This window comes from Grampus griseus (genome assembly GCF_964374135.1).
Source record: "Grampus griseus genome assembly, chromosome: X".
Taxonomy (NCBI): Eukaryota; Metazoa; Chordata; class Mammalia; order Artiodactyla; family Delphinidae; genus Grampus; species Grampus griseus.
The window spans coordinates 7,469,421-7,486,271 of NC_138999.1; the positions used below are offsets into that span (position 1 = coordinate 7,469,421).

General features: G+C 46.4%; 1 protein-coding gene across 6 annotated transcripts in view; it reads left to right on the forward strand.

The window, feature by feature from the left end:
• Positions 1 to 14,461, forward strand: part of CLCN4 (chloride voltage-gated channel 4) — a 456,505-nt gene extending 442,044 nt beyond the window's left edge. For all 6 annotated transcript variants that reach the window (XM_082680601.1, XM_082680600.1, XM_082680603.1 and 3 more), the window contains 2 exons: positions 3,971 to 4,187; positions 11,238 to 14,461. In XM_082680601.1, coding sequence (XP_082536727.1) covers positions 3,971 to 4,187; positions 11,238 to 11,328 — 308 coding nt within the window. In that variant the 3' untranslated portion in view covers positions 11,329 to 14,461. The remainder of the gene's footprint in view (positions 1 to 3,970; positions 4,188 to 11,237) is intronic.
• Positions 14,462 to 16,851: the final 2,390 nt, after the last annotated feature.

Consider the following 16,851-nt stretch of genomic DNA (forward strand, 5'->3'; position numbering starts at 1 on the left):
GACTTCTGCATGCCTTATAAACTATAACTTGTCAGAAAATCATCTGCCTTTTCTTCTAAATAGTTTTTACTTTTTTACCACATCACCTTTGTACTGACCACCACTATAGTTGCTTCTAATTTTCCATTTTAACCTTTCTTGTCAATTATGTCTGTTTTATGGAAGCATGTTTTTAACCTTTGATGTCTGGCATCTGCCTAAACTTTTTTAAAATTAAAAAAGATTTTTTTTATTTTGACTTTTTTACTGAAGTAGAGTGGATTTACAATGTTGTGTTAATTTCTGCTGTACAGCAAAGTGATTCAGTTATGCCTATAGATATATTCATACTTTTTTATATTCTTTTCCGTTATGGTTTATCACAGGATATTGAATATAGTTCCCTGTGCTATACAGTAGGACCGTGTTGTTTATCTATGGAAGCATTTTTTTCTTATTTTTTTTTTAAATTAATTTATTTTTGGCTGTGTTGGGTCTTCGTTGCTGCACGCGGGCTTTCTCTGGTTGCAATGAGAGGGGGCTACTCTTTGTTGCGGTGCGCTGGCTTCTCATTGAGGTGGTTTCTCTCGTTGTGGAGCACGGGCTCTAGGCACGCAGGCTCAGTAGTTGTGGCACGTGGGCTCAGTAGTTGTGGCTCGCGGGCTCTAGAGCGCAGGCTCAGCTGTGTGGTGCACGGGCTCAGTTGCTCCACGGCATGTGGGATGTTCCCGGACCAGGGCTCGAACCCGTGTACCCTGCATTGGCAGGTAGATTCTTAACCAGTGCGCCACCAGGGAAGTCCCTATGGAAGCATTTTTAACGAACAGGATGATAGCGTATTACCTCCCTAAAAACATGATTAGAGTTTCTCAACCTTAAAGCCATTAACATTGGGGCTGGATCATTCTTTGTTGATAGAGGCTGTCGTGTGCACTGTGGGATCATCTCTGGTCTCTACCCACTAGAGGCCAGTAGCAACCCCATCCCCCCAGTTATGAGACCCCAAAATGTCTCCGGATATTGCCAAATGTCCCCTGAGGGTGGAGGCAGAATTACTCCCAGTTGAGAACCATTGCTCTAAAGCCACTGTAATCACTTACTGGATATGTGATTATTTCCAGTCTTTTAAAATTTCTTGGCCTATCATAGTTTGTGGAATTCACTTTATCAACACTTTCCTCATTACCCTCCCTGCACCTGGCATTATGATCTTACTGCTGCTAGCAAGTGGAATGTCAGGTTGAATGACCTTAACAGGCGCTCGTAAAAGGTGCATCATTTTTCAGGAGCCGCAGCCACTGATAGTAGTTGTGGTAGAATAGAACAGCAGACCACCAATACTAACAACAATTTTAAAAAGTCTAGGGGCTAACAAAAGTTTAGACGTAACAAAAACGATCTTTACAACAAAAATGAAGTTTATTACATTTTTTTAAAGTAAAAGTAATACTCAGAATGTTGGGGAAATCAGAAGCAAAGGAAAAATTAACAAGGTGCCCACATTTTCAACACCGTAGAAGGCTCTCGTTAATATTTAGTGCTTTTCTTATCTTTTAGGCCTTTTACACATGTAATGTTGGGCTATCTTTTTTTTTTTTTTTTTTTGGCTTCTTTTCTAACACAGGTTCCCATGAGTCCCTGGGGTCTGGGAGCCTATACTCTCATAGCACTGGATCATGTGCTGGGTGAGGGCTTGGTTTACCCTTTCATACAGGAAATATTTCGTGTAGCATCCACCATGTGCTGGTGCTGTCCCGGGAGCTGGGAGCACAGCGATGACAGCAGCCAGGCTCTGCCCTCTGTGAACTTTCATGCTGGAGTTTGTTGCAGGCATTTTGGTGACAGATGATTTCTTGTCCAAAGTGGGAGTAGATGGTTCCCCCAGTAGAGAGATGAGGAGAGCTTTCTTGCTGATTCTTCCATTCACCAGCTTTTGGCTGTGCGTCGTACCTCCATGCCCAAAGTTCAATCAAGGCTTTAAGATAGGTCTTTATAATAGAGCTCCAAAGTGGCCTCACAGAGAGCCCTTCTGGAGAGAGCCACAGCTGCTACTCTTGGAGTACCAAGGAGCGCTGCTCAGGTCTCCGGCTCTGACCCCAGCTGTTGCCTTTGATTCTTGTTTGGCAGTGGATAGCTCAGGGCTTTCCTTCCTAATGCCTCCTTTGTGAGATAGGTTCTGTTCTACATGACAGGCAGAGCCAAGGACACCGACGTTCAGTAGACCTACCCACTCGTTCATCCACTTGTTGTGACTGACGCATGTGTGCACTTGGCAAATACCTGTTTTGTGCCTGCTGTATTCTCGGCATTGTGCAGGCACTGGGATTGCAGTGCTGATCAAGAATTCACGGAGCTAGGTGCTGTTCGCATCAGGGCTTCTAACTCAATCGGTAGATTCAGAGGCAATAGAAGCTTGTTATTCATTTCACCAAGTGAATTGACAGTTGGCTAGGTTGTAGTTGGTTTTATGAGGGGGCTCAGCAAATCCATGTGATCAGTTCTTGATTGGGTTTTGTGGCTTGATCCAATCCTGATGTTCAACTGGATTGTTGAAATAGATGGGATTCCTGTTACATGGGACTTTTAGAGAATCAGTCGGTCTATGAAAATGGGCGATAAGTGTGTGTTGACTGTTTGCTGCCCACCTTAGCATTTCAGGACAGAGCCATCTCGATTTAGGAGAGAAATGCACAGTGTGTACTGTGTGGCACCTACGGCTGAAAGCATGTTGTGCATCAGTGTCATCTGGTATTTGTGGTTGAATTGTACTCCATCTGATGTAACTCGATTGAACCTGACCCACATACTGTGCAGGCATTTGCCCAGCGGGCCCTCTGTTCCCCTTTTAAACAGAGACCCTTTTTCAAACTCAGTCTGACCCCGAATGCTGCCAGTTTTCCATTAGAGTACTCTGTTGTAATAAATAGCTTTAGAGCCAGCAGTTAGAATTTTATTTTTCAAAGAACAATATAGGTGAATAGTAGTCTTTGAGAAGGCAAAAAAAAAAAAAAAGTATTATAGAAAGCAGGATCCATTTTAAGGCAAGCCTTGCTGTACATTTTCCCTAACCTTTTCCCATGAAGCAAAAGAAAGATTAAAATTCCAACAGAAGGAAAATCGCCTTGGAGAAATATCTTGAGACCGATGGATTTATTTCATGTGTGACTTAAAATAGCCTAGGTTTCTAGTACCGCATAAAGCTGTATTTCTAATGAGTTCCTGTTACCCTACTTTTCTTCAGCTTTCTTTCACGTGGGCCCGCCTACAGATAGAAATAGGCTAATTGTTACCATAACAGTTTTACTATCTTTCTTTGAGAAATCCACCAAATGGCCCATATTTAAGAGAGGCGATCCAAGGGGTGGGGGGAATGCAGCTTTTCTAGGGTTATTTCTTTGGTCCCAAGGGTCATAGTTAGACTGAACTGCGTTTCTGGGCTGTGAGCCTAGGATGGTCCTCTTGGTTTCTTGTTCCTTTCAGGATTTATAATGCCATCTGGGCCAGTTATACGTTAGTTTGTTTAAAAAAAAAAAAAAAGCAAACCATGTATTAAGGTCATTGGGCAGCTAAGTGAGGTTTCTTTTCACGTCAAACCTCAGCCCCTGATGAGGTGAAGGTGTGTCAGGAAAGCAAGGGTGGCAGGCCCTGGGCCAGCTGGGCGCCCTGGCCTCCAGGCAGAAGCAGTGCATTCGCTAAAGGAAGTAGCCTGGTCAGGCCCGCGTTGCAAGACTTTGGCAGTGAATGATCAGGTCACAGCAGGGGGGTCTCGCGCAGCATTAGCTTGAGAGAGAGAGATGCCAGTTTCACAGATGTTTGGCTGAAGCTCCTCGTTAAGAATGTAGAGTCTGCCTTCCGCGCCCCTCCTCTGTGGGATTCTAGGCTGCTGGGGGAGGGAAGTCGCGTGTTGCTGTGGGATGGGGTGGGATGGGGTGGGGGAAGGGACTCCGCAAGGGAGTCTCGTGAGGCTCACCGTCCTGCTCGCCCATTGCAGAGAACGCCAGACAGAGGCAGGAGGGCATCGTGAGCGACTCGGTCATGTACTTCACCGAGGAGCCCCCTGAGCTGCCAGCCAACAGCCCGCAGCCCCTGAAGCTGCGGCGCGTCCTGAACCTCAGCCCTTTCACCGTCACGGACCACACCCCCATGGAGACGGTGGTGGACATCTTCCGGAAGCTGGGGCTCCGCCAGTGCCTGGTGACGCGGAGCGGGTGAGTGGCGGGACCCTGGGGGGAACAAGATGAAGGGGACGCGGGCTCAGCCCTTGGGGGAGTGGCGGGGACCGGGGCAGGGGGGTGGGTGGCAGTGCTCGGAAGAGGTGTCCGTAGGTGAGCCCAGGAGGAGGAGTTGCCAGCGAGCTTGGGACTCAGGCTTCCAGGTGGGGCTCCTGTCTGTGCCCTGAGGTTGAAGGTGGAGTCCGAGGGGAGAAGCCCACGGGGAGGGGCTGTGGCTCCCCCGCCACCCGCAGTGGTCCTGGCTCTGGGAGAAGGTTCGGTCTGTCCTGCTGTGACGTTGCGATGTGACGACACTTTCCTCCACATCACGGTGCTCTGCAGAAACGAGCAACAAGGATCTCAGGGCTGATGAGAAAAATAGGGTTAGGCGCACGACGCTCGAACACTTCGTCAGTGACAGATCAAAAAAAACAGAGATGGCAATCTCATAAAAGCGGTCAGACATTTACACACATTAAATGGTTGAGAAGTGTATCAAAAAGGCCGTTTATTGTCCCTTCACCTTGAGAAAGCCCCGCAGTTGGCTTGTGGAAGCGGGCATCGCGAGGGCTGCGGCTGAGTATTCCCATGCCCCTGGGTGCTCCCGGCCGGGGCATCTTTCTCTGTCCTCCTGGACTTTCCTGTGGCTGAAATGACCCATAAGCAAACGTGAGGTTCACAGTATGCTCAAATTACTCCCTAATACATTGGTCGGTTCGAAACAACTTCACGTGTTCAAACGTTATCGCAGAGCCGAGAGATTTGGTGGCCCATGGCATCGTCTCCGCCGCAGCCATATTGCTTTCGCTCTGTGTTATCACGAACCAGGAAACCAGCACTGCAGAGAGCAAAGGTTCGTGATGATGTAAGAGGTGCAGTGCTCCGTGGGCTGTGCTTGGGCTCAGGGGCTCTCCCTAAATTCCAGGGCCTCAGAAACTTGGGTGGAGCGAGAGATTGGCTGGGTCCAGGTAGCGCGGAACCTAGGATTCTCTGCCCAGTTGATTCCTTTATGGGCTGGGGGCTGGGAGGTGGGGTATGGGCTGTGGAGACATCGGTGCCAGGCTTTCCTCCTGCCGCCCTGCTCATGGCTCTGCAAGGAGCTGAATTTGCATTTGACCCAGAGAAATCTCGGCCGATGGGACGAGTGTCCTTCTTAGCTCTGACTGCAGCTGGGGTGTGTCTTGCACATGGAGAGGGGCAATCAATAAGGAACAAATAAATAAGTGTTTGAGGCTAGAGGTCATTTCTGCTGGTGGTTTTTTTTTTTTTTTTTTTTTTTTGCGGTATACAGGCCTCTCACTGCTGTGACCTCTCCCGTTGCGGAGCACAGGCTCTGGACGCACAGGCTCAGCGGCCATGGCTCATGGGCCCAGCCACTCCGCGGCATGTGGGATCTTCCCGGACCGGGGCACGAACCCGTGTCCCCTGCATCGGCAGGCGGACTCTCAACCACTGCGCCACCAGGGAAGCCCTCTGCTGGTGGTTTTTAAAGGAAGTCAGTGGTTCTCAAACTTGAGCAGGCGTCAGAATCCCCCGGAGGAGTAAACCTCTAGGTTAAACCCAGAGTGCCGGGCCCCCCTGCAGCTACTGACCCCTCCGACCTGGGAGGGGGCCCGAGAATGTGTATTTCTAACCAGCTCCCGGAGGTTGCTGCTGGCTGGGGTCCCCACTTTGCAAACTGCTGAAGCCCACCGATGAACCTGAATTTCCAGCGCTCGGCAGAAATACCACCGTGATCAGCCGTGTCGTCTCAAGTGTATAGCAGTTTCTCTTTTCCTTTAAAATAATAATCCAATGTCAGTTATCATTGGAATCTCCAGTTCTGGCAGGAAATGCTGCCCTCAACGCCCACTCACACCTCACGGAGCCCCGTGAGGTTTTCCTGTGAAGATCTGGGTGTCGAAATTGGCTCCGAATGTTCTGCGAGAAAACAATCGCACCCTCTCTCTCGCTCTACGTATTTTAAACAAACACAGATGCTGATACATTAGTGCTGGCAAGAGATCCTTGTTTGCGGGGCCTTTCATCTTCTCGGGCTTTGAGCCAGGGCAGGCACGGCTCAAGCCAGCTCGCGTTTTTGATGTATTCCGTCGCCATGTGCCTTCCCTGCTCTAGGCCAAGCACTTGAGCTCGTACCCTTGACTCGCGTTGTCTGCAGGATTTCTCAGGGCCTGGGCTCCCAGGTGATCCTAAAAGCAGACCAGTAGCCAGGGAAGTCTTTGTCTCCCTAAGGCCAGAGTCTAGGAAGCCTCCAGTGGCCAAGAGTGAATTTGGGATTTTCTCCACAGAGGATCTAGAAAGAAAAAGCGAGCAGGGGAGATGGTGTCAGCTTCCACCAAGCCCTGCTAGGTGGGCCTTGGGGCGTGGCCTTCTCACAGGAGCCCAGCTGCTCTAATGTGAATTATGTTCATGGTCGTAGATGGACTGTTTATCATTCCACAGGTTCACTTGAACTGCTACCCAAAGGGGCTGGAAGTTTAAACACTTGATTTATATCAAGTAGGACATCTCATACCACTAACAAACCCCACTGGATTTAATGCTGCCTCCTTTTGGGAGGATGTTCAACTTTCTTCTTTTCTGATACTTATTGTCGCAGGCCAGGCACAATTTATGCCAGAACCCAAGGCAGCTCCTGAATTCATGTTTCCCCAGAGCCATTATAACCAGCTTGACTTTCAGACATAGTTACCAAGCTTTAAGACGGGGTTGTCAGGACTGCATGTGCCTGACCTTTTGCTATTATGTCCAGGATGACTGTAAGGGAACAAAACCCAGGCTTTATAGATATGGGAGGGTGTCTGTGTGTGTTAACAAGTCGTTTTTTCTCAAAGCGGCATTGGTTTCATCAGCATCTTACTGAGCGTCTATGTGAGGGGAGAACTGGAGGAAGCTCAAAAAGGCTTTCAAAAAAAAAATCAAGGAGCTTGTCATCTACCAAGGAACATGGACGTCATCCAATTTGAGTGGTGTTCCCCAGGTGTTCTGGAGGGCAGTGTCCTCAGCCAGGCTTTCAAGTAGAAAAGAAATGTCCGCAAGAACAAAAGAGCCTTTTAAGCTGAGGGAGTGTCTGCCAGTTGGTGGCCGCCAGCCACGGAACTCCTCCCACCGCGGATGAGAAGGCGCTTCACCTTTTCACGTGCTGCCACTTCTCTGATGATCGCAGCTTTCTTAGTGGTGTATTACAAGCGTAAGCTGCTTGCCTTCTAACTATTCCTTTTTGATTTTAAAGGGAGTTGAAGGACCGTTATGGACTGAACTGTGTGCCCCCCGCCCCATCCCCGAATTCATATGTTGAAGCTCCAGCCTCCAATATGACTGTCTTTGGAGATGGGGTCTTTAAGGAGATAGTTAAGGTTAAATGAGGTCATAAAAGTGGGGCCCTAATCTGATAGGACTGGTGTCCTTAAAAGAAGAGGAGGGGCTTTCCTGGTGGTGCAGTGGTTGAGAGTCCGCCTGCCGATGCAGGGGACACGGGTTCATGCCCCGGTCTGGGAAGGTCCCACATGCCGCGGAGTGGCTGGGCCCGTGAGCCATGGCCACTGAGCCTGCGTGTCCGGAGCCTGTGCTCCGCAGCGGGAGAGGCCGCAACAGCGAGAGGCCCGCGTACCGCAAAAAAAAAAGGAAGAAAAAGAGGAGACACCAGGGATGCTTGCACAGAGAAAAAGGCCATGTGAGGACACAGCAAAAGGGTGGTGTCTGCAAGCCCAGGAGAGAGGACTCTGGAGAAACCAAACCTGCCAGCACCTTGATCTTGGCCTTCCAGCCTCCAGAACTGGGAGAACATACATTTCTGTTGTTAAGCCACCTACCTAGTGTATGGTGCCTTGTTACAGCAGACCAAGCTAACTCTGTCAGGACACAGACTCAGCTTGGCAGGTTTAGTATAATAGCATCTTGTTTTATGGGGCATCTTCGATTTTACTGTATTTTTATAAATTTTAGAAATGTGTTTGAAGTGATCTATGAGCACTGTTAAAGTCAAGTAGCTCTAAACAGCTGGAAGGAACAATTCCTGGCTCTGTCCTCCTTCACCACCCACCCCCTTTCAGGCAACCGCTTTCTTCCCCCTAAGAATTTTGTGTTCTTGAATTAATAGACTTTATTTTTCAAGCAGTTTAAGGCTTACAGCATAATTGAGCAGAATGTACAGAGTTCCCTCTCTGGTCCTCTCTCTGTTGCCCTTACTGTCAAGTCTTGCATTTGTATGTTATATTTGTTGCCGTTGATGAGCCAGTATTGAGATGTTATTATTAACTACGATCCATTGTTTACATTAGGATTCGCTCTTGGTGTTGTACGTCCTGTGGGTTTGGACAAATGTATAATGACATGTATCCACCATTGTAGTATCATCAGGAATAGTTTCACAGCCCTTAGAGTCCTCTGTGCTCTGCCTTTTCATCCCTCCCTCCCCTCACCTCCTGGCAACCACTGATCCTCTTACTGTCTCCATCATTTTGCCTTTTCCAGAATGTCTTAGAGTTGGAATCACACAGTGTGTAACCTTCTCAGATGGCTCCTCCACACCTTTTCCTGGCCTGATGGCTCATTTCTTTTTAGAGCCGAGTAATATTCCATTGTCTGGATGGACCAGTTTGTATATTCACTCACCTACTGAAGGACATCTTGGTTGCTTCCAAGTTTTGCCAATTATGTATGACACATACATCTTCTAAGACTAAGGACATTCTTTTACATAACCACTGAGCCATAATTACACAAAATTAATGGTAACTCAATATGTCACTCAATACCTAGTTCATATCAAATTTCAATCCAGAGTTCCTTCAAGGTTCAGACATCGCATTTGGTTGTTTTTTCTCTTTTGTTTTTTATCTAGAACGGCTCCCTGCCTTTTTTGTTTGATATTTATGACATAGATTTTTTTTTTTTTTTAAGAATCCAGACCAGTAGTCCCACATTCTGAATTTGATTGATTGCTTCCTCATGGTTTGATTTGGTTTAAGTAGTTTCGAGTTTCGGGCAGTGTTCCAGTGTAGATGATGTCATAATGTCAGCTTTTCTGACTTTGTTGGTGATAAGCTCCATCACTGGGATGAGGTGGGGATGGCCAGAGCCCTCTGTAGTAAGGGGACATTTTTCTCTTTGTACGTAATCTGTGGAGGGATACTTTGAGACCATGTGAATTTTCTGTTTTCCAGCAACCATTTACCTGATGGTTTTGGAATCCATCGATAATTATTGGCTAAACTAATGATTACATTGGGGGTTGCAAAATGTTGATTTTCTAATTCTTTTGTGCTTGCTACATTTTTTCCCCATCTTTTTTTTTTTTTTTTTTGATTATCATGTTAGTCATGGTGCTTTCTTTCAGTGTTTTGTCATCTGTATTGTCATTATTCTTTTTGTTTAGCATGCTTTTAAAGGCCCTTTTTGCTATTTTCCTATCACCTGAAGATGTTCCTATAAGATGGAGGGGCAGAGGTAGTATCTGCTGTCTCCCCCGGTGTGATAGATGGGGAAACTAACACAAGAAATTGATCGCTTTTTCAAGGTTAAGGTCCAGTGTGGTCAGGGACAAGGAAGTGAGAATTCTAGCTGACAGTTTCACTAACCAGTGTCCCTTTCACCAGCTGTCACTGACTGGAGTACTGCTCCAGGTACTTGCGGCCCCTCTTCATGTTCACTTCCTGTTAGTAAGAGATGAGTTTCATAGTTTGGCTTCAATTAAATAAATGACAGTGTATTACAGTTGTGTTTTCTGATTTTTTTGGTGTATCATCATTTTACCCAGATACAGAGTAGAAACCTGTCATTTCAATAGCCGTACAGTATTCCAGGGTGAGACTGCCGTCCTTTACTTCTCTATTCTCCTCTTCCTGGGGATGCTGGAGACATGGTGAGCAGCGTTTTGCAAACTAATTTGGCAATGGAACTTCTTTTCTCTGAAGAACTTGCAAAATCCTCTTCTTTCAAACCTTTCACTTTCCCCAGGGGGCATGATTTGACCCCAGCAGGTGGTTATTTAAGTATTTAATAAAATCAAGAGTGAGGCATGATCCAGGGGCACTGTTTACGTTGTCGAGTTTGTCAGTGGTGCTCCCTGGAGTTGGGCAGTATACAGTATAGGTGTCTCTATACCAGGATCCCTGAGAAGTGGCATCGTTTTTATAAGTTGAAAACCATGGAATTATGAAAGAGCAGGTAATTTACATATATGGGCAGAGATGAAACTTTACCCTTCCAGTAAGATAGATTTAAAAATAGAACCGGGCTTCCCTGGTGGTGCAGTGGTTGAGAGTCCGCCTGCCGATGCAGGGGATGCGGGTTCGTGCCCCGGTCCGGGAGGATCCCGCGTGCCGCAGAGCGGCTGGGCCCGTGAGCCATGGCCGCTGAGCCTGCGCGTGTGGAGCCTGTGCTCCACAGCGGGAGAGGCCACAGCAGTGTGAGGCCCGCGTACTGCAAAAAATTAAATAAATAAATAAAAATAGAACCAATTGTTATCTTATACTTAAAATTTCTTATGCTTAAAATGCCCCACGCTTGGAATTTCTGCGGTGTGGTCACGTTTTGACAATGGCTTCTGTAAGCCCTTTTTAATTGATTATAGTCTTGGAATTTAGGGGAGCATATTAGTCATCATAGGCTTACTGCTGTAATAAACAAGCCTGCAATCTCAGTGGCCGAACACAATAAAGGTTAATTTTTCTCCCACGTCACTCACATCCAGTGTGAGTTGCAGCAGATGTGGGCTTTGCACCACACAGCCATTCCAGAACCCAGGTCTTTGCATCTGGTGACTCCTGATTCAGTCCTCTGTGACCTCAGAGTCCTTCACTGGCTCCTCTGTCTTGGGCTGGCAGATGAGGAGAGAGGAAATGTGCAGGAGACTCGGGAGGGGTATCTCTCACCTCCACCCACACGCCATTGGCCAGAGCTCGCTCAGTTAGACCCACCCATCCGCAAGGGAGGCTGGGAAATGTCTCTCCGTGTGCCCGGGTGGAAAGGGTGCTGGGGATTAGGGACAGGCATGAGTCGGTATTGCGAGGCTGACCTCTTTTCTCTATTTTGTTTCTTCTCCAGGAGACTTCTTGGCATCATCACGAAAAAGGATGTTCTGAGACATATGGCCCAGATGGCAAACCAGGACCCTGAATCCATCATGTTTAATTAGAAACAAGATGGCAGTTTCTTTGAGAAAAATACAACTGTGTCATTTGAAAAGAAATAAACAAATGATATGTCATCCTAATGAACGGTCATGCACTGGGGGCAGCGGAAACAAAAGCTTTGTTTAAAAGGAAGGGAAGAAGAATGAAACTTAGAAAAAATACATTGGCGAGTAGGCATTTTATAGCTTTAACCCCTTATGAGTTTCAAGCTGTGTTATGAGTTTAGTAACTACTGTGGGGGCCCGTGGGTGGGTGTAAATGATACGGTTTGTACAAGGACATGGAACACAATTGCTGAGTTAAGAAACATTTGCCCCTCCTGTTGAAGGCTGGTGTTGGTGAAGCTTTGAGTCTGAAAGGCCAAGGGGTATTGGCGTGTCAGCGTCCTTATTTATTGGTTCCTGAGGTTTGGCTGTTATGTTACTGAATCAGATTAAAGATATTTGCACTTACTTTGTTGGAAAAGAAAAATTAAATGTGAACGTAGTGAAAGCTGCAAGTATGCTAGTGGGTTCACTCGTGACCAGCCGTTGCTGGCTCCTGTATTCAGCCTGTTATTTTGCTTATCCATTGCTTTCTGAACCAACATTGGGTCACCTGCCACGTTGAGTATGAAGAAATCATTTCTCTATGCAAGACCAGCATCTTGGGACTGCGCGATGAACTGTCGAGCATTTAGTGCTGCACTGTTTCCTGCCACGAAAAGGGATTCGTGCTTATTTTGAGGGTATACATACCCCTCATTGATTTGCATCCCCATCGCATTTGCTTCATTTATTTGTTGCTGTTGCCTGTGCATTCTTAAATATTGATCAGTCTAGCGCTTTCCAAGGGCCATGTCCTATATTCTGCCAGCTTGCCGTAGTGGCTGAATTTCCAAATAGCATATACAAGAGTCAAAACAGGCTACCCAGTGTTACTACTTTTTTTTCCTCTCAGATCCTATTAAATGTGGCTGCCGAGAGGGTGAGGCAGACGAGTTCTCTGTGGGAACTCCTCCAAATGGGTTGCAAGAGAAATGCTAAGTTGATTCTAAATCTGTTCCGTTCTCTTCTCTGTAGAGTGCAAAACATTCAGCTTTAAAGTGTAAGCATGTACTTTCATATTAGCAATCAAAGCGCAGAAGGACAGAGTAAAATTCGAGACAGCCAATTTGAGCACTGGGTGTCTTTGAACTGAACGTTATGATACATTTATTCTTTTAGTCAGGACTTCTGTCTTGTCCGTGGGAAGGAAGTTGTGTTTCTTAGGTCCACTGGGTGATCTCTGTAAGACTGATCCCCCTTGCCCGTTCACTTTCGTCTTTGTTCTTCCCTTTTCACCGAGTCAACCTCATCCTTTTCATTCTCATCATTGGATATTGATGTGTCAGGTGTGCATTTGGCTGCAAGTAATAGAAAACGGAACACACAACGAAGAGCTGCATAAGAAACCTGGAGGTGGGCACTCAGGACTGTCTGTCTCCGTAGTATCGTCGACGACTCACAGTCTTTGGTAGTTTTTTCCTACCATCCTTACCCTTTCTCCTTTGGGTCACTGCCTTGTAGTCACAAGATGCTCACTGAACCGCCAGGTCCGGTATCTGCTTTCTAAGCAGAAAGAGGGAGGAAGAGGCAAATGACAAGGCGCAGTGTCCGTGTCGGGAAGGCAAAGCTTTCCCCGAGATGCTCGGCTTTCCTCCACTGGCTAGCCTTCTGTCGCATGGCGCCCCCAGCTGTGTGTGAGTCTGGGAAGGAAAATATTTAGCTACGTAGGCATATTACGCTGAACGAGATTGAGACTCTCTGAGTAAGGAAGGGGGATTGCTCCTTGGGAGGGGGTGTTGTCTGCTCTGTTGGACGCTGTCATCGTGTCCCTGTCATTGTCCTTCTCTTTCTCACTGACCCCCTCCAAACACTCTCCTGTGACCTTATAGTCCCCCACCCCTCCTCTTGGCTTTGACGTAGAACTCCCAGTCAGATGCCATCGTTTCTTAGCCCTAATAAAAATGTTCATTCTGGATAAAAACCTATCTATAAGAGGGCTTCCGTGAAACTTCTAGTGGATACAAGAAAATACACGGATATGTTTAACCTGACTGAAAACTTAAAGGAGTTTAAGTCAGATCACGCTGACAAATTATGGAAAATATGTTTCTGTAATTAATTGGCCTCCTCCCAAATAATATCAGATAGGCACTTCGGTGTGGAAAGGTCAGTCTGTACTAGAGAATGTAATCTTTGGTCCTGTAAGAGAATGAAATTTGTTGTCTCACTCACAGCACCTAAGTACTGAGTAACGGATCCTAACATTTTGTTGCTATTGAGGTTTCCACGGAACAGTGCGAGTGAAGCTGGATTCTCCTGGACTTTCAATCCTAAAAAGTCTTAATGTACTTCCGTTCTTAACTCCCATGTAGGCTCTCGAAAGAGTCTTAGTCGTAGCCTCGATTTTTATAATCCAGGACACCCCGTTAGCCGAAACAAGGAGCTTCAGAAGGGAACACGCAACAGTGAACAGACAGCCAAAGGTCAGTAAAACCACAGAATTCCCCCTCCTCCAGCTGAGGCCTGGGAAGGGGAGGGGAGAGTTGACTCTGGGCCGAGGTCACCGATGGGGCTTGTGTCCTCTCCCCATTGCTTAGCATGGAGACGTCCGTGGGATTCAGAGGGCCAGCATCAGACAGGCAGGTCGAGGCCGGGATCGGGGGCTTGCGGCGTCACTGCCAGAGCCAATTGCCTGCCTTCCCTGGAGCCCTGACCTGTAGCCACCGGCCCGGGCCTCAGACACACTCACGGGGAACGCACTGCTGGGCCCTTTGTGACACTTTCTCATAGAAGTACGTGGATGGGGATTCTGAAGGTGTTGGCTGTATTCAAATGTAGAACTTCATCCACTTTACCTGGTGATCTGTTGAACGAGATAAGTAGATCTGGAATGTGGACGTGAAACCAACATTTCTTAGAATACTGTTTTTGTTTCATTTTCCAGAACCAAAGGCTGTAGACATTCGTTGAACTTTCTGGATTCTTTCTGAATTGTTTTTTTAATGTAAATAAATATAAGTACATAATGGAAAAGGAGTTCTGTAATGAGGTACATCAACCTACTTCTTGCTCTTTTTCTATCACTAAGGGAATGTGTTACAGAAGGACAGATGGCAAATAAAAAGCATCCCGAATGTGACATGTGGATTTCTTGTGTTTTTCAGCGCATCCCCTGGGAATGCAGATGTGCATGTGGCTTTTACGGAAAAGCAAGTGTGCTAGGAGCAAATCTGTATTCAGTGTTTGCTGTTCCTTAGAACCAGTCAATCTTAAAGTTCTCTATTTGACATTTCCTGACGACTTGATAAAGGAGAAGACATGTCAATACATATTTTTTTGGCCCTAATAAGTCACAGAAACTGAAAAATTTCCAGCAGTTTGTTTCACTTAGGTGAGAATTGGTTCCTTTAAATTATCAACACATGCGAAATCTGTTCAGTATTCATTGTATTTATTATTCAGATGCTGAGCTGGAACAGGTGAGAAACCCAAGGAGGAGAACTATTGAATTTCAAGTAATTATATTATGTCTTCATTTTCATTTCGCGTGGGCAGTGTTTTATCAGACTCAGCTTCTAACCTTTGAAATATGGTTGACCTGAGCGGGGAGCCTGTCTGTCTAAGTTGGGAAACATGAACCAGACTCCATTTTCACCGGCGCAGTCCTAACTATTTATTTGCCATCCTAGTTGTGCTGGGAAAAAGATATATTCGCTTTTGGTGTTGGAATGATGACATAGCAATGCGGTTTGTTTTTGTTTTGTTTTTTTTGCGGTACCCGGGCCTCTCACTGTTGTGGCCTCTCCCGTTGCGGAGCACAGGCTCTGGACGCGCAGGCTCAGCGGCCGTGGCTCACGGGCCCAGCGGCTCCGTGGCATGTGGGATCCTCCCGGACCGGGGCACAAACCCGTGTCCTCCGCATCGGCAGGCGGACTCTCAACCACTGCGCCACCAGGGAAGCCCAATGCGGGTTTTTTTTTTAATTTATTGTAACACTCTGTGTAAACGTTGGCACCTTTCTAAACATTACATGTTCGAACTCTGTTTTTTTTAAAGGAACTATTTATTTTATTGGAGCATAATTGATTTATAATGTGTTAGTTTCAGGTGTACAGCAAAGTGATTCAGTAATACATATATTCACTTTTTCAGATTCTTTACCCATATAGGTTATTACAGAATACTGAGTAGAAGAGTTCCCTGTGCTATACAGTAGGTGCTTGTTGGTTATCTGTTTTATATATAGTAGTGTGTGTATGTTAATCCCAAACTCCTAATTTATCCCTCCCCCCACCGTTCCCCTTTGGTAACTGTAAGTTTGTTTTCGAAATCTGTGAGTCTGTTTCTGTTTTGTAGATATGTTCGTTTGTATCATTTTTTAAAATTAGATTCCACGTATGCATGATATCACATATTTGTCTTTGTCTGACTTCACTTAGTATGATCGTTTCTAGGTCCGTCCATGTTGCTGCAAATGGCATTATTTTCTTCTTTTTTATGGCTAATATTCCATTGTATATATGTGCCACATCTTCTTTATCCGTTCCTCTGTCAATGGACATTTAGGTTGCTTCCACGCCCTGGCTATTGTAAATAGTGCTTCAGTGAACATTGGGGTGCATGTATATTTTCAAAGTATGGTGTTCTCAGGGTATATGCCCAGGAGTGGGATTGCTGGATCATATGGTAGTTCTATTTTTCGTTTTTTAAGGAACCTCCATACTGTTCTCCATAGCGGTTGTACCAATTTACATTCCCACTAACAGTGTAGGAGGGTTTGAACTCTATTTTTCTTTTATAAATTTATTTTATTTATTTTTTATCTTTGGCTGCATTGGGTCTTCGTTGCTGCATGCGGGCTTTTCTCTAGTTGCGGTGAGCGGGGGCTACTCTTTGTTGCGGTGTGTGGGCTTCTCATTGCGGTGGCTTCTCTTGTTGCAGAGCACAGGCTCTAGGTGCGTGGGCTTCAGTAGTCGTGGCTTGCGGGCTCTAGAGCACAGGCTCAGTAGTTGTGGCACACGGGCTTAGTTGCTCTGCAGCATGTGGGATCTTTCCGGACCAGGACTCGAACCCATGTCCCCGGCATTGGCAGGTGGATTCTTAAACACTGCGCCACCAGGGAAGTCCCAGAACTCTATTTTTAAAAATGAAACAAGCACAGAGTCCTTAAGAAGCATGTTGTAAATTGGAAGAGAGATCGATTTCCCAGCCTGTTGCTACCCCGTGGAACCTTTGAAACCTGATTCTTGTGACTGGGAGGTACTTGTCATGTGAGATTGGGGCTTCTGTTTGGCTCACCTTTTTTTTTTTTTTTTTTAATTTAATTAATTTATTTTTTGGCCACGTTGGGTCTTCGTTGCTGCACGCGGGCTTTCTCTAGTTGCGGCGAGCAGGGGCTACTCTTCATTGCGGTGCACGGGCTTCTCATTGCAGCGGCTTCTCCCGTTGCAGAGCACGGGCTTTAGGTGCCCAGGCTTCAGGAGTTGTGGCTCGTGGGCT